Source organism: Megascapheus bottae, chromosome 6 (genome assembly GCF_031878675.1).
Source record: "Megascapheus bottae isolate mThoBot1 chromosome 6, mThoBot2.hap1, whole genome shotgun sequence".
Taxonomy (NCBI): domain Eukaryota; kingdom Metazoa; phylum Chordata; class Mammalia; order Rodentia; family Geomyidae; genus Megascapheus; species Megascapheus bottae.
In genome coordinates, this window is record NC_143514.1 from 22,016,257 (window position 1) to 22,042,961 (window position 26,705).

The 26,705-nt window shown below is 40.5% G+C and overlaps 2 protein-coding genes and 1 long non-coding RNA gene across 4 annotated transcripts in view; 2 read left to right on the forward strand and 1 right to left on the reverse strand.

Annotated features, from left to right (window-relative positions):
* Positions 1-2,576: 2,576 nt before the first annotated feature.
* LOC150061538 (guanylate-binding protein 1-like) lies at positions 2,577-21,141 on the forward strand. The gene is made up of 11 exons (XM_090334452.1): positions 2,577-2,825; positions 6,056-6,264; positions 11,601-11,728; positions 13,070-13,179; positions 13,468-13,664; positions 14,485-14,727; positions 15,535-15,815; positions 16,613-16,825; positions 17,892-17,994; positions 18,090-18,283; positions 19,635-21,141. Exons 2-11 carry the CDS (start codon positions 6,075-6,077, stop codon positions 19,746-19,748), a joined length of 1,773 nt encoding a protein of 590 aa, XP_090190578.1. The 5' UTR covers positions 2,577-2,825; positions 6,056-6,074; the 3' UTR covers positions 19,749-21,141.
* On the reverse strand, positions 8,504-13,097 carry LOC150061539 (uncharacterized). The gene is made up of 3 exons (XR_016535920.1): positions 12,999-13,097; positions 9,247-9,345; positions 8,504-8,586 (listed from the first exon to the last, which is right to left on the reverse strand). It is a non-coding gene; the product is annotated as an uncharacterized LOC150061539 (long non-coding RNA).
* Positions 21,142-22,927: 1,786 nt separating the features above from the next.
* The window catches only part of Kyat3 (kynurenine aminotransferase 3), a 45,057-nt gene continuing 41,279 nt past the window's right edge, over positions 22,928-26,705 (forward strand). Inside the window, exons 1-2 of one of the 2 annotated variants that reach the window (XM_090334453.1) lie at positions 22,928-23,280; positions 23,995-24,094. In XM_090334453.1, coding sequence (XP_090190579.1) covers positions 23,996-24,094 — 99 coding nt within the window. In that variant the 5' untranslated portion in view covers positions 22,928-23,280; position 23,995. Of the gene's footprint in view, positions 23,281-23,994; positions 24,095-26,361; positions 26,439-26,705 lie in introns of those variants that run through there. The other variant, XM_090334454.1, reaches the window with a different exon arrangement.

Below are 26,705 nucleotides of genomic sequence, written 5' to 3' on the forward strand. Positions count from 1 at the left end.
TCAGCCTACCAGTTCATTTTCAGTTGACTTCCTGGGGTACTTATCTCTGTCCTTTCCACAGTACTGGTGCTTTGTGCACTGCTTGCAACTCACTGTTTAGGGGCATTCTGCCTTCTCTTGCTGGGAAAACAGCTACAAAAAGATAAAACTGAAGTTCATTATTTTAAACTTGACTCAAAAGTTCCTAATAAAACCTCGTGCTCTGCCTATTGGAGGAGGGGGGAACTAAAAGGTATAAAAGCAGAAGATACCTTAGCCAACAAGAAATACACCAAATTGCTGGGCGCCAGTGGCTCATGCCTATAATCCTGGCTACTCAGGAGGCTAAGATCTTGAGGATCTTGGTTCAAAGCCAGCCCGAGCACTAAAGTCGTGAGACTCTTATCTCCAATTAACCACCAGAAAACCAGAAGTGGTGCTGTGGCTCAAGTGGTAAGAGTGTTAGCCTTGAGGGGGAAGAGCTCAGGGACAGTGCCTAGGCCCAGACTGGAAAAAAAAAAAGAAAGAAAGAAAAAAGATATATGCCAAATAGATTTTTTGAAAACTCTTCGGTTACTGCTGAAAGTATAAGAGGATTGAAAAAAAAAAAGGATACAAAAATCAGGAAAAGAAGCATGAAGGGAGGGGAGGGAAAGGAAGGGAAAACTTATGTGTTCCCTCAAAGAATGGTGAGTGAGAAGTCAAAGGAAAAAGACAGTGTCATACATTTTCAAGAAAATCCATTCATTCCTGCATTTGGATAGTCTTCAGTAGGGAAGTGGACTTACAGAAGATGCTATAAACAACTCTGTCACAGATTAATTTATCTTCCTAAAGCTGAAAGGTCACCTTCACCAGAAACTACATCTCCCATATTAGACAATGGTACAACATGGTCTCAGTCTCCTTGAATCTACTCAAATGTCACAGGAAAATGATCAGGATCATCCTCTGCTCTGCTTTTCCCTTTGGAAGAACATGTGCTTTGAGATGCTATATTTGACTTCGAAAATGACTTTTGTTTCAGTAGGTGACGGTTAGATTTTAATTAGGCAGTCGAGGCAGATTGGAGACACAAGGAAACAAATCAAATCCAATTTTAAATTTCTTTTAAATATTGAAGAACAGGAGACCTGGAACGCGGGGACCACTAAGTAGAGTGCTTGCCTAGCATGCACAAAGTCCTGGGTTCAATTCCTCAGTACCACATACACAGAAAAAGCCAAAAGTGTATCTCAAGTGGTAGAGCACTGACCTTGAGAAAGCCCAAGAATAGTGCCCAGGTCCTTAGTTCAAGCCCCGGGACTGGTAAAAATAAAAAAAATTACCCTCACACAGAGACATCCTATGAAAACAGTACAGAAATAACTCAGAAAGCCTTTGAGATGGTTTAGAAAGAGTCCTCTGGGACACTCAGGCATTGCCGAGGGTGCAAGTTAATGACCAGTTCCATTTCTTCCAAGGAACTCAGGAGGCAGGAGTTAGTGAAACATGCCAAGAAGTCACTCCCACAATATGTCTGAGGACATAATTCACTCGTCATCTCCCACCTCAGCCATCTGTTCAGGCTTCCCCACCTCTCTTCGATAGGCATCTCACCTAACCATCTTTTTAAAATAGGGGCTGGGCATGTAGCTCCATGTAGGGCATATGCTTAATAGGAGCAAAACCCCGAGGTGGCTCCTCAGCACCACAAAATAATTAACATCATCTTTAAAACTGAAAAGCAATTTGAACTATGCACTTAAAAGTATTCATTTACAAGACTAATCATCATCATATCACCACCATCCCTTCAAAAATGACAATAACTTGAGAGAAACTTAAATAGCCAAAAGTTTTGGGTACATAAGGGTCAGCTTCTATTCTGGAGAAGGGATTGAGTGGCACATAGCACTTTACCCTGAAGGGTTTATAATGGTATATGTTCAGTCTCCTACTCACTTTCCATAACACTTGTGTTGTTGCTGGCCCCTGAAGTATTTCATAACACTACCCAGAAATACTCTTCAGTAGCATATTGTCACCACAAACCACTTCACTTTGTTGAATAAAGACAGAGAGTTGGAAATCAGATAGAAATAATTGTTTCAGGCTTTTCTATAAACTTCAAGATAATTGCAAACTGATCAATGCTTGTCTTGTCTCCCTGAAAAATCAGCAATGATAGAGCACTGTTTGGAATCTCATTTCTTTAATACCTTTATTTGTAATTTTTGTTGATCAATTCATTTTGACCTATTTCAGGTCAGATGTCATAACTTTTTTAAAATGGTGCTGTTTCAATGCTGGGTGCAGTGACTCACGCCTGTAATCCTAGCTACTCAGGAGACTGAGATCTGAGGATCAAGGTTCAAAGCCAGCCCGGGCACAAAAGGACCTGAGACTCTTATCTCCAGTTAACCTCTAGAAAACGGGAAGTGGGGCTTAGCTCAAGGATAGACTTGAGCTGAAGAGCTCAGGGACAGCAGCCAGGCCAAGTTTAAGCCCCATAATTCAGACACAAAAATATTTTTTGACGTTTCATCAGGAAGTGGTGCAAAAGTCACGGGCAGCGAGTAATTTCAGCATTTTCAGTACTGCAAAAGAAAAAGAGAATGAAGAATGAAATGTCTCCATAGAACTGGATTAGCTGTGAAGCAAGGACAAGTTCATGTATTACGTTATCTTCAGCCCAGACTAAGCACTTTCAGTTTCACATTACTCTAAACTCTTGCTGTTCTTGTCATAATTTGTTCACACACAAAAAATTCCAGAATGCATCTGGGAGGAAATAAAAGGCCAACTCTCCTGTGACAGAGAACTGAGAAGCCGTTCCATCCTGACAGAGGGCAAACAAAGCTCAGGTAAGAACACTGCTTTCTCCTCCTCACAGTGCTCTCTAGATATTTCTTAAGGAGCTCTATCAGGAAAACTATGATTTTATGGTTGGGGCAGAGGATTTATGAAGATTATGTATAAAAATTAGTTCATCCTTCAGTCCAGTGTGTGTGTGTGTGTGTGTGTGTGTGTGTGTGTGTGTGTGTGTGTGTGTGTGTTACCTTTGGTTCTAGGGCTTAAAATTGGGGTATCATTCCTGAGCTTTTGCTGAAGACTAGATTGCTACCACGAGCCACAGCACAACTTCTGTTTGTTTTTGTTTTCTGAATAGTTTATTGGAAATAACATTCTCATGGGCTTTCTTGTCTGCATTGGTTTGGAACTATAATCCTCCGATCTAAGCCTTCTGAGTAGCTTGGGTTATAGGCATGAAACTTCAGCACCTGGCCTGAATTATATTTATTGTATTATAAAGGTTATTGAATCTGGTTTAGAAGTTCAGAAGATTTTCCAGTAATCCATAACCAAAGAGATATTACATGATTTTTAATTCATCACAAAAAGTATTAAATAAACTGGGAGTGTAGCACAGGGGTAGTGCTTGCCTAACATGCTGAAGGCTTGGGTTTATCCCATGAAAGTGGAAAAGAAAGGAAATATGTGCTAAGTGATATGTGCTACACAGCAACTTTACTTGGAGAAAGGAGGTATAACACTGACTTAAAACAGTAACAAAAGGTCTGTGCCTTTTTACTTTACTCAAACCATATGGGTTTTGAGGGAGGTGCTTTCTGAAATCCTCAATTTCAACAAACAATCTACACTGTACTTTTATCTTTGTGGTCACTATAGAAAGCAAATAAACTGAGAACACTGTAGCCATGTATTTACTCTACCAAGTGCCTATATTGCAATAAAACACTCATCCTTGAACAACAGCAAAAAAAAAAAAAAAAAAAAGAACCAAACTAGTTTGTCTTCTTAAAAACTACCAAGACTGGGCTGGGAGTTTGGCCTAGAGGTAGAGTGCTTATCTAGTATGCACAAAGACCCAGGTTCAATTACTTGCTACCATATACGTAAAAAAAGCTAGAAATGGTGCTGTGGCTCAAGTTGCAGAGTGCTAGCCTTGAGGAAAAAGCCCAAGGACAGTGCTCAGGCCCTGAATTCAAGCCCCAGGACCGGCAAAAAAAAAAAAAAAACCAACAACAACGACAAAAAAAAACCTACGAAGACTGCAACAGACTGCAGCTGAAACTGGGCAGGCAGGACACAAGATGAGTTGACATTTGGATATAACAGAGCAATACCAGGTTACTGCTGAGTACATAGGTTTGGTTGTGTCAGTGCAAGTTACCTACTCAGCGTTGAGTTAGGCAGCAACAGTTAAGGGCTTTGCCAAGGGGTGAAAGGCATCAGGATGGCTTTCTCTCTGTCCAAACTGTTTCTATTAATTAGGAACATAGTAATGGAAGGTCATTGAGAAGCTAGTCTCTCTGTGTCCTGCTGCAGCTGAGAAACAGAAAGGACTGCATAGAGGTTATTGTCATAAGAAAGGGTGAACTGAAGCAGGATAAAGTGCCTGCATCATCACCCTAAGGACAAAGGATCACAATTCTGGAACCCAGAGTAAAACCCCAGTATCCTCTGTAATCAGAGTGATCTGGTGTTGGAAGTGGTGCAGAGGCACTCATTTCTCTGCCTACTCAACTCCTTACCTCTCCAGTGGAATGCAGGTCCAGATCTCATAAAAGTCTTCCTCTGAAAGAATCTCCTACAGAGCTAGTAGTAAGGGAAGCATCTCTGTCTACCTTATCTTCCTCATGACCTGGGACAACTCGTCCTGCCTCCTGGAAATTCCTCATCTGAATTCCTGGATGAAGACTAGCCTTACTTATTGACTTCTCGTCTAGCAACACTTGGCACTGTCTCTCTTCCCATACTTTTTTTCTTCCACTCCATTTCCTCCCCTCACATTATCCTTCCTTCTAACCTTCTGTCAAACAGAAAAACAAAATAGAAAGGCTGAAGGTGCATGGTAGAAAATACATTTTCTTTGAACCACTTTCCTTTCTAGCTCTCCGTTTGCTTCCTGATTCTATCATCTCCATGTCATTTTTAGCAACATCTAGTATTTGTAATTGTGTATTTACACTCTCATTTTGATTAGGTTTTCTGTGAAACAAATGAAGTTTCTTAAGTTGTTTTGCACAGACCCATCCCAAGGAAATGTCTCTAATTATAAAAACCCATGGTCATGTATTTTTTAAACTAATTTGTGTTGGTTTCATTTCTCAAATGTAAGAAGTTCTCTGAAGCCCTTTGGCAATAAAATAAACATATATCCTTTGGGTGAGAGAAAAGAATATATTTTTAAATTTGGAAATTATTACAAGGATGCATATCAAATAATAAAGCACTTATTTTGGTCTGTACTTATTAAAATAGATAATGAATAAGCATGAATATTTAACTTCTTGTATAATGCTGGATTGAGATATAAATTTTCTAATTCCTATTCTACTTTTTATTTGATCTCATGTAAATTTCCTTTTCTTTTTTTTTTCTTTGTGTGTGTGTGTGTGTATGTCTCAGCCAGTCCTGGGTTTGATCTCAGGGCCTGGACGTTCTCCCTAAATGTGTATATATATAATATAGGTGATGGATAGAGGGGTTACAGTTATATAAGTCACATAGAGTACATATTTTTTCTCCAAGTTTTCCCCTTCCATCCTCACCACAAGTACTTGAGCTTTTTTTAGCTAAAACTAGTGCTCTACCACTTGAGCCAGCTCCACTTCTGGCTTTTTAGTGATTAATTAGAGATTAAAGCATCTACCCCTTGAGTGTACTATCGCTTCTGGTTTGCTAGTGGTTAGAAATAAGAGTCTTATGGACTTTAGTGCCCGGGCTGGCTTTGAACCGTAATCCTCAGAACTCAGTCACCTGAGTAGCTAGGATTACAGGTTGTGAGCCATTGTGCCTGACTCGGACTTTTATTTTTTTTTAAGTAAGAATTCAAAAAGGAAGATTTTTACAACAAACTGAATGGTATACTTGCTTCTGAGAGCAGGTGGAAGTTTATAACTCACACTTTTTAAAGAACACTTTCAGAGTACTTCCTTAACTCCCTAAAATATTGTTTCTTTACCTACCTCACGGTCATACATCAAAGTTTTCCTCATACTTGGAACTGATGATTTACTATCTAAGTACAACAGACTAGAAAGTCTCATTCTTCCCCATTTCCCTGCAGACATCTGACAACCCTCAACATGGCCTCAGAGGTCCAAATGCCAGGCCCCGTGTGCCTCATTGAGAACATAGATGGAAAACTGCTGGCCAGTCAGGAAGCTCTGCAGATCCTGTCTGCCATCTCACAGCCTGTGGTGGTGGTGGCCATCGTGGGCCTCTACCGCACCGGCAAATCCTACCTGATGAACAAGCTGGCTGGGAAACAAAAGGGTGAGTGCTACTGCAAAGCCTGGATGATCCCCTTCTGTTCAATTATGTCAGTACCCGGCAAGGGCATGGGGAAGGGGAAGGTAAGGGATAGAAAGGAATAGTGAATGGTATTCTTTCACATACAGTTGGAATTCTGATGGGGGCGGAGGACAGTACAGAGTCATTTATAAGGAAAGGACAAATAACACCTCAGTAGATGAAGCAGTCAATTCAAGGATGGATTGAATGCCTAAACATACCCAGTATGCTTCAAGGAGTGAGGGGAGCACTAGGACTTAGGGTTTTACCCAATAGGTTGAAGTTACTAAGTAGTATGAAGTCAGAATCTCCCCCTTGTGGCCCTCCTGAAATCACTGGCCACTATGCAGACGCTGCCCCAACATGGGAAGGTACATGATTGTACACTTGACTATTTGTTGCCCTTCCTGAAGAGAAGACAGGGTCATTTGCTTACTTATTGGCTCAGGGTGTGGGTCATTCCAGGGATCTGAAACATCTCGGCATTCTTGCTCCATCTTCCTATCTGTTATGGTAATAGCATCCCCTCCAGAGCTCAGGATTAGCCCAGCCCTTGGGACTTTCCCCACAAGCCTAGCTACTCCATTGGGGGAGATCTGAGGAGCACAATGCAAAGCCAACCAGGGCAGGAAAGTCTGTGAGACTCTTATCTCCAGTAACCACACACACACACACACACACACACACACACACACACACACACGCACACACACACACACACCCCACAAGCTGGAGCTGGAAGTAGAGCTGGAGCTCAAACAGTTGAGCACCAGCCTTGAGCAAAAAAAACTAAGGGATGACACTCAGGACTTGAGTTCAAGCTTCAATACTGGCACCAAGAAAGAAAGAGAGAAGGAACGTGAAAGAGAAAAAGGAGAGAGGAAGAAAGTGAGAGAGAAAGAGAGAGGAAGGAAGGGAGGGAGGGAGGGGGAAAGATCAAGGAATGACAGGGTTACTCAGATTCCAGAGTCTTGCTATCTGTCAAGAATTGGAAAGTCAATTCGGTTTTGGAAAAGATAGTTGCCAAGAATACAGCCTTCTCATTATTGAATCAGTAGCATTAAAGTTGTTACGAACAACCATCATAATAGTCAAGAGCAAAAAGGTATTCTGTAGACTAGAGGCAAGAAACTTCATATGAGTGTTAAAAATTAGAGGTCCAAAAGAGAGTTCACAATTGGAGCTGGAACTGAAGTCTGTATAACTAAGCAGACTTGGGATACAAGACTAGTCTGGGATAAGAAAGCTGTACTGTGCTGTGGTTCTGGGAATCAAAGGAGACCAGAGAAAATGGCTCAGATAAAGAAGGCATACAAAATGGAGCCAGAATATTTGCAAGTCTTATAAGAAGTCACTGCTGTTTGGGGAAAGAAAAAAAAAAAAAACAAGAAAACACCTTCTTGTTTAAACATTTCTCAATCTTGAAAGAATTTGGGTGTCAGCCAGTCTGGCTTTGGAGGTTTCCAGGGCAAAGTCAAACTAGAACATGAGAAGGGAAATGTTACAATGGCCAAAGCATTCAACCGAAAAGAGACCATGTAACCCTGAAGACAGAAGAATTATCTAGTCTCCAACTAGCCAATCTGTTTCAGCCTAATGCTGAGATTATAGCCTGCATTACCACATATGACTTTGACCCCAATATTATTCTGCAGGCATCACCTTATCTCTGGACAATTTTCTCTGACAATATTGCCAATTGATCATTCTATGGCGTGTCTTTAATGGTTATAAGCTGAATAAAATAACAGGCAGAGACAGGCAAAAGTCAATGTCAATGATCTCTCTGACCAAATTTAAGCAACTAAGAGGTGGTTCTTAGGCTGAGATGACCTCAAGCTCATTTCTGTAGTTTATTTTTGACTGTGTTATAGATATTTTTCAAAACACTGCTCAGGCTATTTTCTTAGAAGTTGCACTTTGGTGAACTGTCAACAGACAACAGCTGCAAAGCTTTACAAGGAAAAACACAAAACCAAGAACAAATATTTAAAGGAGAAAAAAACTTGCTCGATAAATAAGAACTTATTTCAATATTTCAATGATGACCAAGGGAGGGGGAAAGTAATCTCAGTCTTGCTATACAGTAGCAATTTATAAAAACACTTTTAACAGACCCATATATATTATGTATGTTGTTCTTATCTAGAGACCCACTGGTAGACCATAACCTCACATGTAACAGCATAAGTGATAAAGTATTTGAAAGCAAACAAGATTGCTTTTATTTGAGGACTTGGGGTTGAATTCTTTCCAGTGATGTAAAATATAACACACAGGTGAGACCTGAGGTGTTCCCCATTTCTGGAAGACAGAGAAAGAGAAAACATTAACTTTTCACAGGGGATTGAGTGTGGCCCTTCATAGGCTTCCTCTATGGAAATTTGCCCTCCCCCCCCCCCCCAGGGAAACATCTTCCCCTTCCGAAGGCCTGAAGGTACTCTCGGGGCATACCTCTGAGCTTGGGCTGCTCTAGAGTCTTCCTCTGTCTTGGGTTGATCATTGCTCATCTGGATCACAGTAATTTCAACCACCCTCATATGTACTCCTTATAACCAGGCCTCTTGAAATTCCAATGGCCCACATTTGATGGGCGTCAAGGCCTCCAGTCTTGGAGGTTCAGGAATTTAATTTTCCCATAGATTCCCTTCATTTCTACCTCCCAATCTTGGGGGAGATAACTAGTGAGACAAATATCAGGTAATCTGATTGTGTTCACATTTGAATTGAGGTGGAAAAAGAATCCCATGAAAACATGCAAATAATAGCACATATATGAGGACTGGTGACTCTTCACCATTCTCAAAAAATGGTGGGACCACTCAGAACTCCAAGACTAGCCTTGGTGTTTGGTTGCCACAGTGGCTAGGCAGGAAGGGAGATGGAGCAAAGACTTGAAAGAAAAGCAGAAATGCAGGAGATCAAAGGCAGCCCTCTAACTGAGAGGACAAGGAAAGGGCTTACTCATTCAGCAGACACAGTTCATAGCACCAACATCATACTGGTTGTTGGGGTGTGTCAGATGTTCTTCAATTCTTGGGTACTGTGTCTAAGATTAGGATTCTGTAAAGGAACCATAAAGAGTAAGGAGGTAGTGTGACCTAATGGTAGAGTGCTTGCCTAGCATGCCCAGAGCCCTGGGTTTGATTCCTTAGTACCACATACACAGAGCACTAGCCTTGAGAAAAAGTGCTTAAGAACTGTGCCCAGACCTGAGTTCAAGCCCCAGGACTGGAAAAAAAAAAGAGTAAGGAGATAGCTGGTGCCTGTGACTCTTAGCTGTCATCCTAGCTACTCACAGAAAACAGATGTGAAGACAGTGGTTCAAAGCTGGCCTGGGCATTAAAGTCCCCATGACCCCATGAAACTCCCATCTCCAATTAACCACTCAAAAACTGGAAGTGGCTCTGACTCAAGTGATAGAGTGTTAGCCTTGAACACAAAAGGATCAGTGACAGCATCTAAGCCCTGAGTTCAAGCCCTACAACCAATCAAAAAACAAAAAGAATGAAAAAAAAGAAGAAAAAAAGAGTAAAGAAACAATAGTGAGGCAATTGATTCACGTAACGTTTAACTGGTTTAGGGTTTGTTTTTGTTTTTCAATGTCTCTCAGTGCAGCTCAAGCTGTCCTTGAACTTGTGATCCTTCTGCCTCAGCTGCCTGCATGTGCTCACAGCTTTCCTCTTCCCTGCACTGCTCAGTTAGTCTTTAATCTTACTCTCAGGATTTGAATCGGTTCACTAATTCTCCCCTATTATGCCCTAGTTTCTCTCATAAAAACACAATTCATTCCTTTCCTCGAAGGAAAGGGGCAATATAAAAAATAATCTTGCCGGGCATGGTGGCTCACGCCTGTAATCTAGCTACTCAGGAGGCTGAGATCTGAAGATCTTGGTTCAAAGCCAGCCTGGGCACTACAAAGCCATGAGACTCTCCAATTAATCATTAGAAACTGGGAAGTGGAGCTATGGCTCAAGGGTAGGGCAGTAGCCTTGAGCTGAAGAGGTCAAGGACAGCACCCAGGCCCAGAGTTTAAGCCCCATGACCCACAACAAAAAAATAATAATAATTTTAAAACATTTATATAATGATAGAATATTTCCATTATTTTAAGGGTAAAAAAGCATATCCACTGGCAATAGATATCTTAGCAATTGCAATATACATAAAATTTATACCTCTATTTCTAGGTATACAGTTCTGTTGTTTAAGTAAATTCACCTTTTTATACAGCTATTCACCTCTATCCATTAAAAAGCTCTATAACTATTAAACAGTAACTACCCATTTCTCCATTCCTTAACACCATTCTCCATTCTCTCTCTAGAAATTTTACCATCTTAGGAATATCATGTAAATGGAATGAGACAAGATTTTTCCCTTTGTGATTACTTCTTTAATTTGGTACAAGGTCCTTATGGTATTTTACATTAGGGCATTTGTCAAATCTCTTTCCTCTTGGAAAGAAATTGCATGTGTATACCCCCACTTTTCTACCAATATATATTTGGCACAAGAAGTCAGCCCAACAGTGTGCTGTTAAGCAATTACAACTCCTTTTCTTCTTTCTTTCCATGTGAGGTTTGAACTTCTTTTTATTAGTTTACACAGGGAATTTTCATGAAGTTATTTACCATCTAAACCCAATAATGTATTCCTAAACTCATTTGTTCTTAAGTTTATTTTTAAATATCTCATTTTGTTGGTTCTATTGGAAATGGGATTGTGTTTTTAATTTTCTCTTCAGATTGGTCACTTTTTCATCTAGAAATATAAGCGATTTTTCATATTGATTTTGTGTGCAGTACATTTGCTGGATCCATTGATTACGTCTCAGTGATGTGTGGAATATATAAGATTTTCTACAAAAAAATCATGTCATTAACAGATATCACTTTGTAATGATCTGTCTTTCCAATCCAGATGCCTTTTCCTCCCCCTTTTTGTCTTTGGAAGAACCTTGACAGGACTTTACACAATAGTAATATGTGGAATATAAGTGGGTACCTTTTCTGCATTCTGTCACTACAAAGGGAGACTTTTCAGCCCTTCACCATTGAGAGTGATATGACTTTCATATATGACCTATACTCTGTTGAGACACCTTTTTTCTATTTCTAGTTTATTGAACATTTTTATCATAAAAGTATTGAGTTTGTTTCAATTATTAACTTGTCATCATTTCTCTAGTTTAAAAAAATCAGCACTCAATTTGCTTCCCATTATCTCTCTTAGCCTTCATTATATTGAATTGTATGTCAGTTTCCAAAACTACTAGCTACTAAATCTCCACTAAATCTCTCTTCTGTGCTTTGTAGGCTTCTCTCTGGGTGCCACAGTACAGTCCCACACAAAAGGAATCTGGATGTGGTGTGTGCCTCATCCCACAAAGCCGAAACACACCCTAGTTCTGCTTGACACCGAGGGCCTGGGAGATGTTGAAAAAGTAAGGATTGAGGACTCAATTTTGGATTAAGACCTTTATATCCGAATATTCTTTATACTAATTTTTTCCTTAAATAAGAGATTGTATTTAGCCATAATACGATTTGTTATTTCTACTAATTTGTCATGAGGCTGAGATTAACAGCTAGACCTAAGAAAAGCATTCCTAAGACAGAATTCTAGTAGAAGGGCAAAATAGCCAATACACAGTATCCTAACAGCTAACAACAGGCTGTAAACTTAGCAAGTAATCCCAAAATGTAGAGGCAGTACACAGATGCATTCAGTGCCACAGATATTCCCACAGATAATGTGAGTTAAAGAATTGCAGTTTGAGATTTTGTGGCCTTGTGTTTAAATTTAACTTGCTAACTCGGTAACATTAACCAAACTGATCTCCTTTAGTCACACTCTGTTAAGTAGATATAGTAGTATTGTTAAAATACTTAATAAGGCAAATCATGTCTCAGAAGCATCATAAAATACTACTAGCATTATCAATCTTTTATGGGTCAGTGTTGCTATAAAAATATGGAAACATGCTGCATACCAGTGGCTCATACATGTAATCCTAGCTACTCAAGAGGCTGCTGACATCTGAGGATGGTGGTTCAAAGCTAGCCTAAGCAGGAAAGTTGTAAGACTTTTATCTCCAATAAACTACTCCCAAAAAGGCCAGGAGTGAATCTGTAGCTCAAGTAGTAGAATGCTAACCTTTAGCAAAAGAATTCATGTCTCGAGACCAATATGCAAGCCAGATACTGGCTAATCAGGAGGCTGAGATCTGAGGATCGAGGTTCAAAGCCAGCCGTGGCACAAATAAGTCCATGAGACTCTTATCTCCAATAAACGACCAGAAAACTGGTAGTGACACTGCGGCTTAAGTGGTAGAGTGCTAGCCTTGAGCTCAAGAACTCAGGGACAATGCCCAGGCACAAAGTTTAAGCCCCAGGACTGGAAAAAAAAAAAAAAGACCAACACACACACACACACACACACACACACGCACATATAGGCACACACATACACACACAATATCTGTATATATGATCATTTTTTCAATTTAAATTGCATTTAAGATGTTAGAGTATATGCCAACCTAGACTGTTATATAGTTAGCTATGAGTGTTATAAAAAATACTAGTGAGAATAGGTAAGTGAAAACCAAAAATACTAATAAATTATTCCAAGTTCAAGGTCTATTTGGGTTCCTCATAATGATCATTAGTGTAATAATTTTTAAATTACCAGTACTAGTAGATTATCATTACCTTTACCACTGTTCTTCTGAGAAGTGCGATGAGAATAAAACTTACTCCTGCTCAAATATGCTGATTTCCAGGGTGACAACCAGAATGACAGCTGGATCTTTGCCCTGGCCATACTTCTGAGCAGCACCTTTGTGTACAACAGCATGGGAACCATCAACCAGCAGGCCATGGATCAGCTGCAGTATCTTTTTAATGGTGCAGTGCAGCATAAAGTCAGAGCAGGGATGTGGCTGAACACACCAGTTGCTCAACTATGAATTCTGACAAATTCAATAGAGAAAAGTGAAAGCATAAAAATAAATTGATCGCCTAATTAAACAAGTATGGGGGCAAAGATATGTATGTACAGACTAATACATTAACATTTGTTAAGAACAATGTCAAAATGAAGATTTGTTGAAATATGGTGAACTCATATGGGATGGGAAGCCATGATCTTTTTGCCAGTTTTCCTTAAGTAGCAACTCAGCTATGTAACAGAGCTGACAGACAGGATCAGAGCAAAGTCCTCACCTGAGCAGAATGAGGTGGAGGACTCAGCTGATTTTGTGAGCTTCTTCCCAGACTTTGTGTGGACTTTGAGAGACTTCTCCCTGGACTTAGACATCGATGGGAAATCTGTCTCAGCAGATGAGTACCTGGCGAATTCCCTAAAGCTAGTACCAGGTAATTAGGGATTTACAATTGGTAATAAGGAGTTCAAAGCATTAGAATGGGGATGGGCCGGAAGTCCAGCCTAATGGTAAGTGCTTGCCTAGCATGCATGAAGCCTGGGCTTCAATTCCTTAGTACCCCATACACAGAAAAAGCCAGAAATGGTGCTGTGGCTTAAGTGGTAGAGCACTAGCCTGGAGAAAGCTCAAGGACAGTGCTCAGACCCTAAGTTCAAGCCCCAGGATTGGCCAAGTAAAAACAGGAGTGGGTTTTACTGTTCTATTCAGTTTTCTTACCTTTACAATTGTTCTGCTTCTTCCAGCTGGCTATTTGTGAAAGTTAATGGTTAATAAGTGAATGAGTAGATTGGATTTTAAGTGTTTTCTAGCCATATTCTATGATCAAGTATTTTTGCCTCTCACTTTCCCTTTAATATGAGGTTAATGTTATCTCCTTACTAAGGATTGTGATTCCATACATAAGCAAAAAATATAGAGTTCACCACAACCAACCAAAAAATTATGGAGTACAATGAATATGTCCATTGGGAGAAAACAGATGAAAGTACTAACAATATCACAGCCCATGTGCTGGAAAACTATAGTCCATAAATAAATCATGGCCAATGCAGCCCTGCTAGCCATTTATGGAAATAAGTTTTATTGGAATAATAGTCTGTCCTTTCATTTACATATTATCCATGCACTGTAACTCATGCTACAGTAAATAAATGTTTAGGAAAGAAACTACTTGTCCTTAAGAGTTTTAAGATACAATCTTAGACCCTTCTCAAAAAAATGTTCACAAGTCCCTTTCTTTAACCTTCCTATAGGTACCAGTCACAAAGAGAAAAATTTTAATTTGCCCCGGATATGTATCCGCAAGTTCTTCCCCAAGAAGAAATGCTTTGTTTTCGATAGGCCAGCTCACCGGAAGAAGCTTGGCCAGCTTGAGACACTGCATGATGATGAATTGGACTCTGAATTTGTGAAACAAGTAGCAGAATTCTGCTCCTACATTTTCAACAGTTCTAAGACAAAAACTATTTCAGGAGGCATCAAGGTCAATGGCCCTCGTAAGTACTCTCCTCAGTCCCTCTGCTTACTCTGAAGTCCACAGGAATATGAAAAAAGTATCCACTAAGTTCATCTTTGAAAAGTAAAAGTCTACACTCTGTATGAAATTCTAGATGGCACCAATATTTTTACTAGATCTTGTTAATCCCATTTCTTGATGAGAAAGAAAAAGAACGAAAGAAAAATATTGTTTCAAATTGCCCTAGCAGCAGAACCCCTAGTTGCCAATATGATAGCTCTGAATACATGTGGCTATTTAAATTTAAAGGTAACTTATATAACAGGAAATAAAATTCAAATAGTAGATGGCATGGTTGCATTTCAAGAGCTCCTATCTACCTGGTGCACTGTGCTAGCACATATAGAAAGTTCTCTCAGCTAATGTTGATTCCATAAGAAGCCAAATGGAAGACTCCTGGTAACTGGAGTAGCATAAATAAATTTCTTCCATAAATATCAGTCAATTGATGACCACACTCAAGGCTGATGATGATTCAGACATAAATGAAAGTATACGGTGCCTAATGGCACTTTGGTTGAGTAAGATCGATGCAAACATTTGATAGGTACAAGCTTACAGTCTAGATTTGGCAGTCCCCTCCTCTGATATACATCACTAGGGGAGCTTGGAGTGTCAAGTCTGATTTGGAGGATCTGTATTCAGGATACTGCATCTCTAGTAAACTTTGAAAAGATGATACTGAGGACCTTGACACTGTAGCAAACAAGTGACATATTCAGAATTGTGCAGGACAGAGATGTCTTCCACTGTAAAACAAATATTATCATCTGATCTGTATATATAGGTCTCCAGAACTTGGTGCTGACCTATACCAATGCCATTAGCTGTGGGGATCTACCGTGCATGGAGAATGCAGTCCTGGCTTTGGCCCAGATAGAGAACTCGGCTGCCGTGCAGAAGGCCATTGCTTGCTATGAGCAGCAGATGAACCAGAGGGTGCAGCTGCCCACAGACACCTTGCAGGAGCTGCTGGACCTGCATAGGGCCTGTGAGAAAGAGGCCATCGAACTCTTCATCAAAACTTCCTTCAAAGATATTGACCAAGAATTTCAAAAGGAATTAGCGGTATTTTTTTTTTCTTTCAAGTATATATAGATTTGGGTTTTGGAAAGCAAAATCATATGAGAACATTAAATGAATGTTTATCTTCAGGAGGGAATTATTTCTAGATTTTAAACTTCACTACTGATAATTACAATAATCAAAAATAGTATTATTGGGCCGGGAGTGTAGCCTAGTGGTAGAGTGCTCACCTAGCATACATGAAGCCCTGGGTTCGATTCCTTGGTAACACATACTCAGAAAAGGCCAGATGTGGCACTGTGGCTCAAGCGGCAGAATACTAGCCTTGAGAAAGTTCAAGGACAGTACCCAGGCCCTGAGTTCAAGCCCCAGAACTGGCAAAAATATATATGAGTTCAAAGTTGTGAGACGTCTCTTCTTTCATGAATGAGTTAATCATATTCCACCAAATAAAATTGAGTTCAGTAATTAACAATCTGTGGGGATGTTCACTGTTATCAAATTGATTTAATATTCAAGCCAAAGGCAAAGAAATCTCAGCAATCAGAGGCAGGTTTTCATTGAGCCACATTCATATCATGTGGAATCATTGGTGCAATATGAAAATGTAATTGACTGCTCAAGGCATGGCATAAAGCTCCCCACTACTGCTCTTACCTTTACCTCCAAGGAGTAAAGGACTTGATATTTTTTAATGAGGGTCAAGGGTAAGTAGATGGACATTTTGTTTTCCTAGAAACCATAGCTTTTTTTTCCCGTTGGTGAAATGTTTCAAGAAATCCTGAGATCAATCTAGTGTTGTTCATGTTTTTCTATCCATTTCTCATTTTTACTTAAAGGCCCAGCTAGAAAGAAAGCGAGATGAGTTCTGTACAAAGAATATGAAAACATCGGCAGACCGTTGCTCAGCTTTAATTCAGGAAATTTTCAGCCCTATAGAAGAAGGCGTGAAACAGGGGATTTATTCTAAACCCGGAGGTTATGGTTCCTTTACTCAGAAGTTACAAGAATTGAAGAAAAAGTACCAAGCAGAGCCTGGGAAGGGCATTCAGGTAACTAAGACAGATCTGTGTGTCCTAGGAAGGAGTTGACTTACCTCCTTCAAGAGCAACATGGTAGGGCTGGAGGTTTGGCGTAGTGGTAGAGTGCTTGCCTAGCATGCACAAAGACCGGGGTTCCATTCCTTGGTACCACATATACATAGAAAAAGCCGGAATGATGTTGTGGCTCACGTAGTAGAGCTCTAGCCTTGAGAAAGCCCAAGGATAGTGCTCAGGCCCTGAGTTTAGGCCCCAGGACTGGAAAGAAAGGGAAAAAAAAAGCAACATGGCATAACCTAATATTCACTTTTCACTCAGGAAGATGCATAGGCAGTCTATATACTAGATATATCCTATTTACTCATCTGAATGAGCTCATTTAAAACCTGAGTTAAAATTGGATTACTCTTTGTTACTGTCATCTACTATTACAACTGAACATTTTATGTTGAATGGAACACAAACTCAGTGATGGTTCTCTTATACAATACAGCATCAGTTTGGGCTCTATGGTAGCTTTGAAGCTTTGAACAGCTGGACCTGAATTTTTTCAAATAATGAATCATCTGTCTCTCTCTCCATTACTCTTCCCATCCCCACAGTTCTTTTTTTTTTTTTTTTTTGCCAGTCCTAGGCTTCTTTTGCTCAAGGCTAGAGCTCTACCGATTGAGCCACAGAGCCATTTCCAGCTTTTTCTATTTATGTGGTATTGAAAAATCAAACAAATCAATCATGCACCTTCCCAGCCCTCTCTTTCTTTCTTTCTTTCTTTCTTCTTCCTCTGATCTCTCTCCATAAGGGCCTCATCCTCCAGTAAGCTTACCAGATATAGGAACACTGCGCCATGAATTCCATTTGGAGCCCTCTGTTTACAAGGACAGAGACTCCATTTTCCCTAGTACAGGATTCTTATAAAGGGTATTGCTAAGTGCTCAATTTAGCCAGTCTAGATCATGTGACAGGAAATCTTGGCCACTAGACACATCAAGAACAAAAGGAGCGATTAGGAGAAAAGGGGAGACCGGAATAAATGCAATGGCTGTTTCTTGTGTCAATTCCATATTGTCTGGACTTTAAGGCTGAAGAGATTCTGCAGCAGTACTTAGAGTCTAAGCAAGATGTGGCCGATGCACTCCTACAGACAGACCAGACTCTCTCTGAAAAGGAAAAGGAGATTGAAGGTGAGGAGCAAATCTTAAGATGAGATGTCCTAGAAATATCTGAAAAATGTCGAAGGAAATATGGCAGCACCATGTTTCTTCCTTTTCCTCTTCAGTGCAACGTGTGAAAGCTGAAGCTGCACAAGCTTCAGCAAAAATGTTGGAGGAAATGCAAAGGAAAAATGAGCAGATGCTGGAACAGAAAGAGAAGAGTCATCAAGAGCATGTGAGACAGTTGACTGAGAAGATGGAAAAGGAAAGGAAAGAGTTGGTGGCAGAGCAAGAGAGGGTCATTGCTCTTAAACTCCAGGTATCTCAATGTACCTCCTTTGCGTTTCTGTTTTCTCTTCACTCTTCATGGTACAAACTGAATGTGACAGGGAGAGCTTAAAACCATCAAAATGACCCTTGCCTGTTCTGTGGTATCTGACTGACTATCTGCACTCTGCCAAACATCTGACTAAGATTTCCCACACAGGTATATACAATTAATGTGGGGATGGGAATCTATATTGGTAATTTTAGGATCATCAGAATATCAGAAGGTGCAGCTGAAACATTTCACAGCCAAAGGATATTCAGAAGACTTCATCATATCACTCAGCTGCCTAAGAAGTACAGTAAAAATTAATAAAGAATGGGTCACAGTCTAGGAGTTTGGCCTAGTGGTGGAATGCTTGTCTAGCATGCACGAAGCCCTGGGTTTGATTCTTTGGTTACCACATACACAGAAAAAGTGGTGCTGTGGCTCAAGTAGTAGAGTGCTCTCCTTGAGCTGAAGAGCTCAGGGACAGCACCTAGGCCCCAATTTTTTTTTAATTTTATATTTCTTTCTGTATTTCTGTATTTATTTCTTTTTATCTTTTTGTTGTAATTAATAGAAGGGTTACATTATATTTGTCAGGTGAAAGGTGCATTACTTCACAAACATTGATATCCCTTCTCATGTTTTTTCCACATTTCCCTCCCTCCACCCCCTCCCCTTATCTTGTTTTCTCCCCTTCCCTATCCTGTTTCAAATAAACAAATAAACATATATACAATATACCAGATAACAAGGAAGATACTATAACAATCTGAGAATAGCCAAGGGACAACAAAAGAGAAATAACATAGTACATTAAGAACAACAATCACACATTATATGGCTCTTGTTTCCATATCCTGGAGGTCCTTTCATTTACAGACCCAGATTTTAAGCCCCACAACCGTTTAAAAATTTGTTTAAAGAACAAGTCACTAAGAAATTAAATATTATATGTTGGGAGCCAGAGTGGAATCAAACTGTACCTTGACTTGCATCAGACGATGGCTTTATTGTCTTATTGTTTTCTGGCCCTATTCTATGTAAATGACCTGAGAATTACCATATGAATGTAACACCTGGAGGCTCCCTGGGTCTGGAGGAGGGAAGAAGGGGGATTGAAAAATAAACGCGGCAGTCTTTACCTGGACTGCGGACATCCCGGACCCGGTGTGTCTGTCTCTCTTCTATTTCTTCCTAGTCCTTGCCCCCGATTTCAGGAACCCCAATCTGCGAACCCTGGTTTGCTGCCGGTTGGCCCCTGCAATTATATACAAAAAATGTATAGATGTGAGTTTATTCAGTGCAATGGCTCTTAGCTATCCATTTATCTTCCTTTTAATTTTTTAAAATTTAGGAACAGGCCCGACTACTAAAAGAAGGATTTCAATCCGAGAGCAGACAGCTTCATAACGAGATACAACATCTCCAGAAGAGATTGTCATCACCAAAGCTATGTGTCATAAGTTGAAGACCTAATGGATGATGCTTTTTTTTAAATCACCCTTACTCAAAACATAACTAAAGCAAGTTTGGAATTTAAAACATATGTCAGTTCATTTAGTAGGTCTTGTATCCTAACACTGGAAACATTAATTGATCTTCTTTAAAAGTCTATAAATTATGCATGAATGCATTTTTACCTCCATGCCATATACAGGGATATCAATGAGATCAATCAGGAGAAATATAATCCTGCAAACAGCAGATAGACCTTGAACAAAGTCATAAGTAAAAATCTTGGCACTTAGTTAGGCACCATCTTAACCCAATCAATGGGTTCAAAACTCAAAGGAAGCCACCTTAGTTCTTACTGAAGACATACAGCGCTCTGTTACATCAAGAGTCCTCAATCTATAGGATCATACGATTTCTAGACACTGGCAATAGACAACACCAGCTGATGGTTTCCAAACTGAAGTAAGCAACATTATATAGAAATATGGAATGACTATATAGTCTCCACAAAAAGATGGGGGAAATAGCCGGGCACTAGTGGCTCACTCCTGTAACCCTAGCTACTCAAGAGGCTGAGATCTGAGGATCACAGTTCAAAGCCAGCTAACATGAAAGCTCATGGGACTCATCTCCAATTAATCACCATAAAACTTGAAGTGGTGCTGTGGTTTAAGTCTAGGGCACTAGCCTTGAGCTGAAGAGCTCAGGGACAGTTCCCAGGCCCAGAGTTCAAGCCCTACCATGGGCAAACAAACAAAAAAGTGGGGGGGGGGAAGCACATAAGCATGAGAAGGAGTTGAATTACAAAGACGTCTTTTTCTTCTTGCTCAGTTCATCTAGATTATAACTTTAAGGGGATATTTTAGAGAGTTGACAATGAATTAACAGTAACACAATATTAATAATGTATAGTTTATTCCTAGCAATGTATGAGTTGGAAATAAGTATTTTATCTTTTAGGCAGTACTGAAATTCGAATCCAGGGCTTTGTGGTTGCTGGACAAGTACTCTACTACTTAAATTGTTCTTCTAGCCCTGCAAAGGTAGATTTTTTGTTTGTTTTTTTAAATGAGGATAGCTAACAGGGAGAGGAAGAAGGGGAAAGTGGGAGAAAATGAGGGAGGGGGTAACTGTGATCAAAAAGAATACTCATTACCTTATATAATTCTCTGTTCATCACCTTTACAAAAACAATAGAAAAGAAAAGAAAAAGAAAAAAAATCTACTTTAATGGGTTGTTTGTAATTGAAAAGCCTAATTAAGCAAGTGTTTTTCTAGTTAGTATATTAAGTTCTACTTTATATTGATTTTCCCAGAGAGACTTTGTTTTGATATATTGTAATCAAAAAAATTGCTCTATTATTTCATATTTAAAATTGCAAAGTAAGTTAAATGTTAAAATTCCAAAGTGTCTGAAGTTTTTAAAGTGATTAAGAATTATTTTTAAACTTATGTTTTTCACAAGACTTTTCTCTTTCTCAGTTTTTCACTTAAAAAATAAAACTTTTAAAGTTCATAGCAATGGTTGGCTAACTTTTCTTTGAAAAATTAGACAGCAACTATTTACAGCTTTGCAAGCGATACACTTAGTCCTCTCAACTCTGCCTGTAACACAAACGCAGCCATGGCTAGTACATAAATTGGCTGCATTCCAGTAAAACATTGTCTTCAAAATAGATACCCATAGACTGTGCACCTCTACTTTGCAGAAACTCTGGGGAAAGCTCTATATAACTACTTTACGTTGTTTACATTTAGAAAAAGCACATGAAGGCCAAGCATGGTGACATATGTCTATAATCCCACATGGGTGCCTAAAGCAAGTGGATCACAAGAGACCAGGAGGGGGCTACAGAGTGAGGTTATATGGATATGCTGCCTATAATAGGAACCTGAAAAAAATTATATGATGTTTCAAAATACTATATGCTCAGAAAAAATGCAGAGAAGTAAATGTCATTAAATTCTCACTAAAAGCTCTGGTGCTTTTTTCTAATTTCTTCAAGGCATTTCTCTACCTTGAGCTTCCTTCCCTGCTTCCCTTCTTCCCTCCTCTTCTCCCCTCTCCTTCCCTGTCAAATGCATCCTCCCAGTTGACCATGATGCAGCCAAGCAGTATTTCTTCACTTGAACTTGAACTTCATAGTGGACCAAGCAAGACTACAGCACTAGATGTTTATATAATTATCTTTATACATTATATATTTCATACATTTTTATATATTTAATGTATATCATATTGTATTATGCATTACATATGCGATAAAAAGATATATATGATGTAGATATAAAAGAATAAATAAGGAAAAGATAAAAATATACATTTATATAATGAAATGACCAAAAATAGCACATAATCTTGCCTAAACAGGGAGAGAGAAACACATCTTGCCAAGTGCAAGGTGTTCCTCCACCTAAGACTGGTTTTGTTTCTGAATTCTCGTGTTACCCTCATTCCTACCATACCATCCTCTTAAAGTACAAGAGGAAGAAAATGAAAGGGAAAAAAAAAATAAAAGAGAACAGAAACCCACCTTTCCTTCCTAAAACGTTATCTGTCTTCCTCGCAAGGTCTCTCATCCCCCTTCATCCCCTGTTCTTTCGCCAGACTGCCTTGATTGTCCTGGGAGGTAAAATTCCTCTCCCGACCCCGGTGCCCACCCTGATCTTGGGTGATAAACTCATCAGCAAGCCTTTTCCAGAGTCCTGGTCCCGCAATCGTTCTCACTGGCCCTGCTTCCTGGGCTACGGCCTCGGACCCAGCGCAGGACTCACCCCCAGCAGTCTCTAATACCCGCTCCAGCCCCAGGTCTGAAGCTCACGCTAATCCTTTTCTCTGGCAGTCTGCCCGTCAGCCCTCCCGGGTGAGCTGGAGCCCCAGGCCTAGTCCACCGCCAACCCCTAAGCCGCGGGCAGCCCCGCCCCCCTCCGCCCCCTCCGCCGCCCACAGGGGGCGCTCACCGCGGCATCCCATTCGCGGTCAGCGAGTCTCACGGCCAATCAGCGGCCCGCATTTGGAGCCCCGCCTCCGTCTGGCCCGGGCTCCGCCCCCACGAGGAAAAGGCGCCGAGCCCGCTCCGTCCCTGGCCGGACTCCAGCGGTTCGGCGAGGTGAGTGGACCTGGGCCTCCCGCGGCCCCGTGCTCCGCGGCGGGGCGTGCGCCGTGCGGACGAGGGCGGGAGGGGGGGGACGGTGAGGTCCCTCCGCCCCGAGCCCAGCCAGGCGGGGACGAGCCGGGTAGAATACACCTCCTGAGACCCGGACTACGGCTTCCGAGCCACCGGGCCTCTGCAGCCGGACCCAAGCGCGACCCCGGCGGACCGACCGTGGCCGAGCTTTCCTGGAAAGAAACCGCGGCTCGGGTGACCGGCCTTCCCGAGCGCCTGTGTACCCAGTCCCTGCCCTGTCGTCGCCTTTTGCTTTCGGTGACTGTGCAGTTTGGAGATTCAGAAAGAAAGCAGTCGGAAGGCAACCCTGATTCCATAAACACCTGACCCCCCTGTTGACTGAGAAAATAGTTCAGAGTTTTTGAAGGACACAAGCAGGTCAGTCTCGCCTCTGGAAACATGGTAAAGCTAGAAATAACTTCACACGTGAACTTGAGGAGAGCAGGGGGCAGCCTGCTCACCGCCACACCAGACACCCCAGAGCAGGCCAACTGTTAAGTTCTTCCCTCATGTCCGAAAACGTAGGAATTGCATGCTGTAATGAGGTGCCCAAATTGCACCAGGCAGCCACGTGTCTTCCTTTTGGAAAAACTAATGATTACACAAATCCCATTTCACTTGAGCATGTCAACAATCTCTGGATGGACAATTATTTAAGCAAGTACTTTGTGTGTGGTAAAGTCTGGGAAAGCTTATGGTTCATCTTATGTAATAAAGTTCCCATTAGACATGATGTGCAAATCTCTTTTAACTTCCAGCTTTATTTACTTTTTTTCTGCTAAGGGTGACACAAGCAGCTCCATTTTGATTGTGATAACTCGATGCTGTTCTTATTCATTTACAATACATATTTCATAAAATAAGGAAGAATAACTTTGTTAGGATGATTCCCATATTGAGAGATTACAGAATAGAAATGAGATTCAAAAGGAAAGAGAGATGAGGGAAGAAGAAAATATTATCAAAGCTGTGTATTTATAGTTTATAGGAGCTTATGATTTATCAGCTAAGTGTCTCGTAATGTAACCATGCTTATATATTTACCTAACCATATTCATTTATTTATTTTCTTTTCCAATTTTTCTTTTCTAGCATGTTTTTGGCACAAAGGAGATTCTGTTCCCTCGGCAATAAAGTAAAATTTCAGAAGACGATTTCTTCTTCGCAAACTCTTGGATTCTCTACTTCTGCTGTAGGTATTGCTTATCACATACTGACAAGCATTCTGTAATGTTGATTTTCTTCTTTAAGATGCCTTTTTTCCCCTCAGGTACTTTTATTTTCGCAGTGCTGAGGATTGAATCCAGGCCCACTTTGATCTTGACTCTTTCTGTCTCAGAGGGACCAAGGGCTTCAGCCTGATAAAACTATTAACATGGTTAATTAAGACTTATTCTCTGCTCCATAATGGTAACTGTAACTGGTTGGAATCCTGTGTCCAGTGGACCAGGGCTTTGCACATGGCAGGCAAGCACCACACCACTGCATGTCCAGCACTGTTACTCTTTCTCTCTCAACCTTAGATCCATTTCCAGGTGTTGTGCTAATTTGTTTAGCTTATAATCAAATCCAATTACCTGTGCCTAGAAAGAAAGGCAAAGTGGCCACAAGCTGTGCATGTGGTTAGAGAAACACACACACACACACACACACTCTTTCTCTCCCATCTCTCCCTCCCTTCCTCCTCTCTCTTTTTCTTTCTTTCCTCCCTCCCTTTTCCCTTCTTTCTTTTCTCCCTTCATTTTTCCTTTCTTTCCTTCTTTCTTTCCTCCTTTCATTCTTTATTTCTTTGTTTCTGGTACCAAAGTTTTAATTCAGGACTTTGTCCTTGGTCAGACTACTTGCTTGTCTAGAACTCTAATACCTGAGATAGCTTTTCGCTGGTTATTTTGAGGATGAAATCTCCCAAAGTTTTCTGCCGGGGCAGACTTTGAGCCACAGTCTTCTTGCATAGGTGGAGTCACAAGCATGAGCCACCAGCACCTGGCTCCTTTTACTTTATTTTCTTAAGATAAGATCTCATGGGCCATCCTCCTGTTCCCAGTCCTCCAGCCTCCACTGGGACCATAGGCTTGTGCCACCCAATTTTTAAAGTGAATCAGTGAAAAGGTTAACTCATGATTTGTGTATACAAGTAGATATGTTAAAGTTTGTGGCTTTACTGAAGTGATATGAGGGGCTCCAGAATTTAGGAGCCTCAAGTCAGAATGCACCAATTTATCTGAAATAAAGGAAATGGATTACAAATGAAAGCAGAAATTGGTTTTTCTATCGATTGAAGTCAAAGCTCTGATTTCAGTAGAGATACATATGCCTGTTTACCTTCACTCAAAGACAAATCCCATGCAAAACTAATGCATGTTTTTTCAATTAAAATGTACATTGTTTATAGGCATGGAGAATGTCCAGCCATATTAGCACTCCAAAATAATTTAGGGGAACAGACATGTATGCTTTGCATGGTCTGGAGGCCATCGGCCGCTGTTGATCATTTTGTATGGCTCATGTAATGTTATAAATATCCAGATGGCCCTTGTTAGGAAAAAAAAAATTCCCTGTGTGGGAGTCTGTTTTCTTCTGTTTCACTCATTTGTTCAGTCAGCAGAGGTTATAGAATAGCTATGTTAGCTGGCAAAAAATAACTCTACAACATAAAGTAAATATATCCTGCTTCAACACTGTAGCCAATATACATACTTCTGATTGTATTGTAATTGGTTTTCTGATAGAATTTTTAAGTCATCTTTCTTTAAATGAGCTTCCACTTGCAGGCATATTCTGTTGTTCTGCTCTGCCATCTAGTGGCAGAAGACAGTAATTTGTCTTGGTCTTTTTGGTTGATTTTTTTGGGGGGGGAAAGGGGTCAGTGCAGGGGTAGTTCATGGGGCTTGAACTCAGCCTCTTCAGCTCAAGGCTACCACCCTACCCTTGAACCAAGCCCCACCTTCCATTTTCTAGAGGTTAATTGGAGATAAAAGTCTGGAAAATCAGGGCTCAAGTAGTACAGTCCTTGGCTAGAAAACACAGAGCTCCTGACTTCAATCCCTATACCAATGGGGATAGGAAGGGGAATAACTTAGGGATAATTATTTCCACTGAATGTTATTTTAATTGATTTTAAGTCAGGAAATGACAGCCATGAACATTCTTACATGCATACCTCTATGACAGTGAAGTTAGGGGACAGGATGGTAATTAGTCTAGTGTGAAGAAAAGCAGAGAAACAGACTTGAGGCAAAACACTGTAAAGTTCAAGTTCCTGTTTTTGGTTATCTGTGAACCTGAGGGTGCGCCTCTCACAATCCCATGATGGCATGTGGTATCTACTAAATCCTTGTTACCTAAACTGTGTATAGTGGAGATTGTGTCCCACAGACACTTTGGGAGTTCAAAGGCAACTGATATGCATGTTGCTAGTCCCCAGGCTCAAGCTGAGGCAGGCCTCTGCTTTCTACCCAGGTCATAGTGCTGCTCGGAGAAATCAGAGTTGGCCAGAGCAGCTACTCAGTCATGCAAAGGAAAACTCAGAGAGAAAGGTAAGGAAGACTGTAAGAAATTATAAGGCAAAAAAAGAAAAAGGCAAGAAGTGTGGTAAATACTAAAGTAAGGAATAAAATATTACAAATGTCATCACTGTAGTTTTTGAAATGTCTAAACATACATTTATATGCCAATAGGTATATACATACATGTGCATTTAAGTATGTGTGTGCATAGCTATGCATGTGTAGCCTTTTCTATTTCTTGTCTTCTCTTGTTCTCTATTGTTATTACTAATTACTGTTAATCCAGCTATGACCCTG

Coding starts and splice junctions, on each gene's coding strand:
- LOC150061538 (XM_090334452.1), top strand. CDS start 6,075: ATGGCCTCAGAGGTCCAAATGCCAGGCCCCGTGTGCCTCATTGAGAAC. Junction 13,180..13,467: donor CAGGCCATGGATCAGCTGCA/GTATCTTTTTAA, acceptor GTAGCAACTCAG/CTATGTAACAGAGCTGACAG. Junction 15,816..16,612: donor AATTTCAAAAGGAATTAGCG/GTATTTTTTTTT, acceptor TTTTACTTAAAG/GCCCAGCTAGAAAGAAAGCG.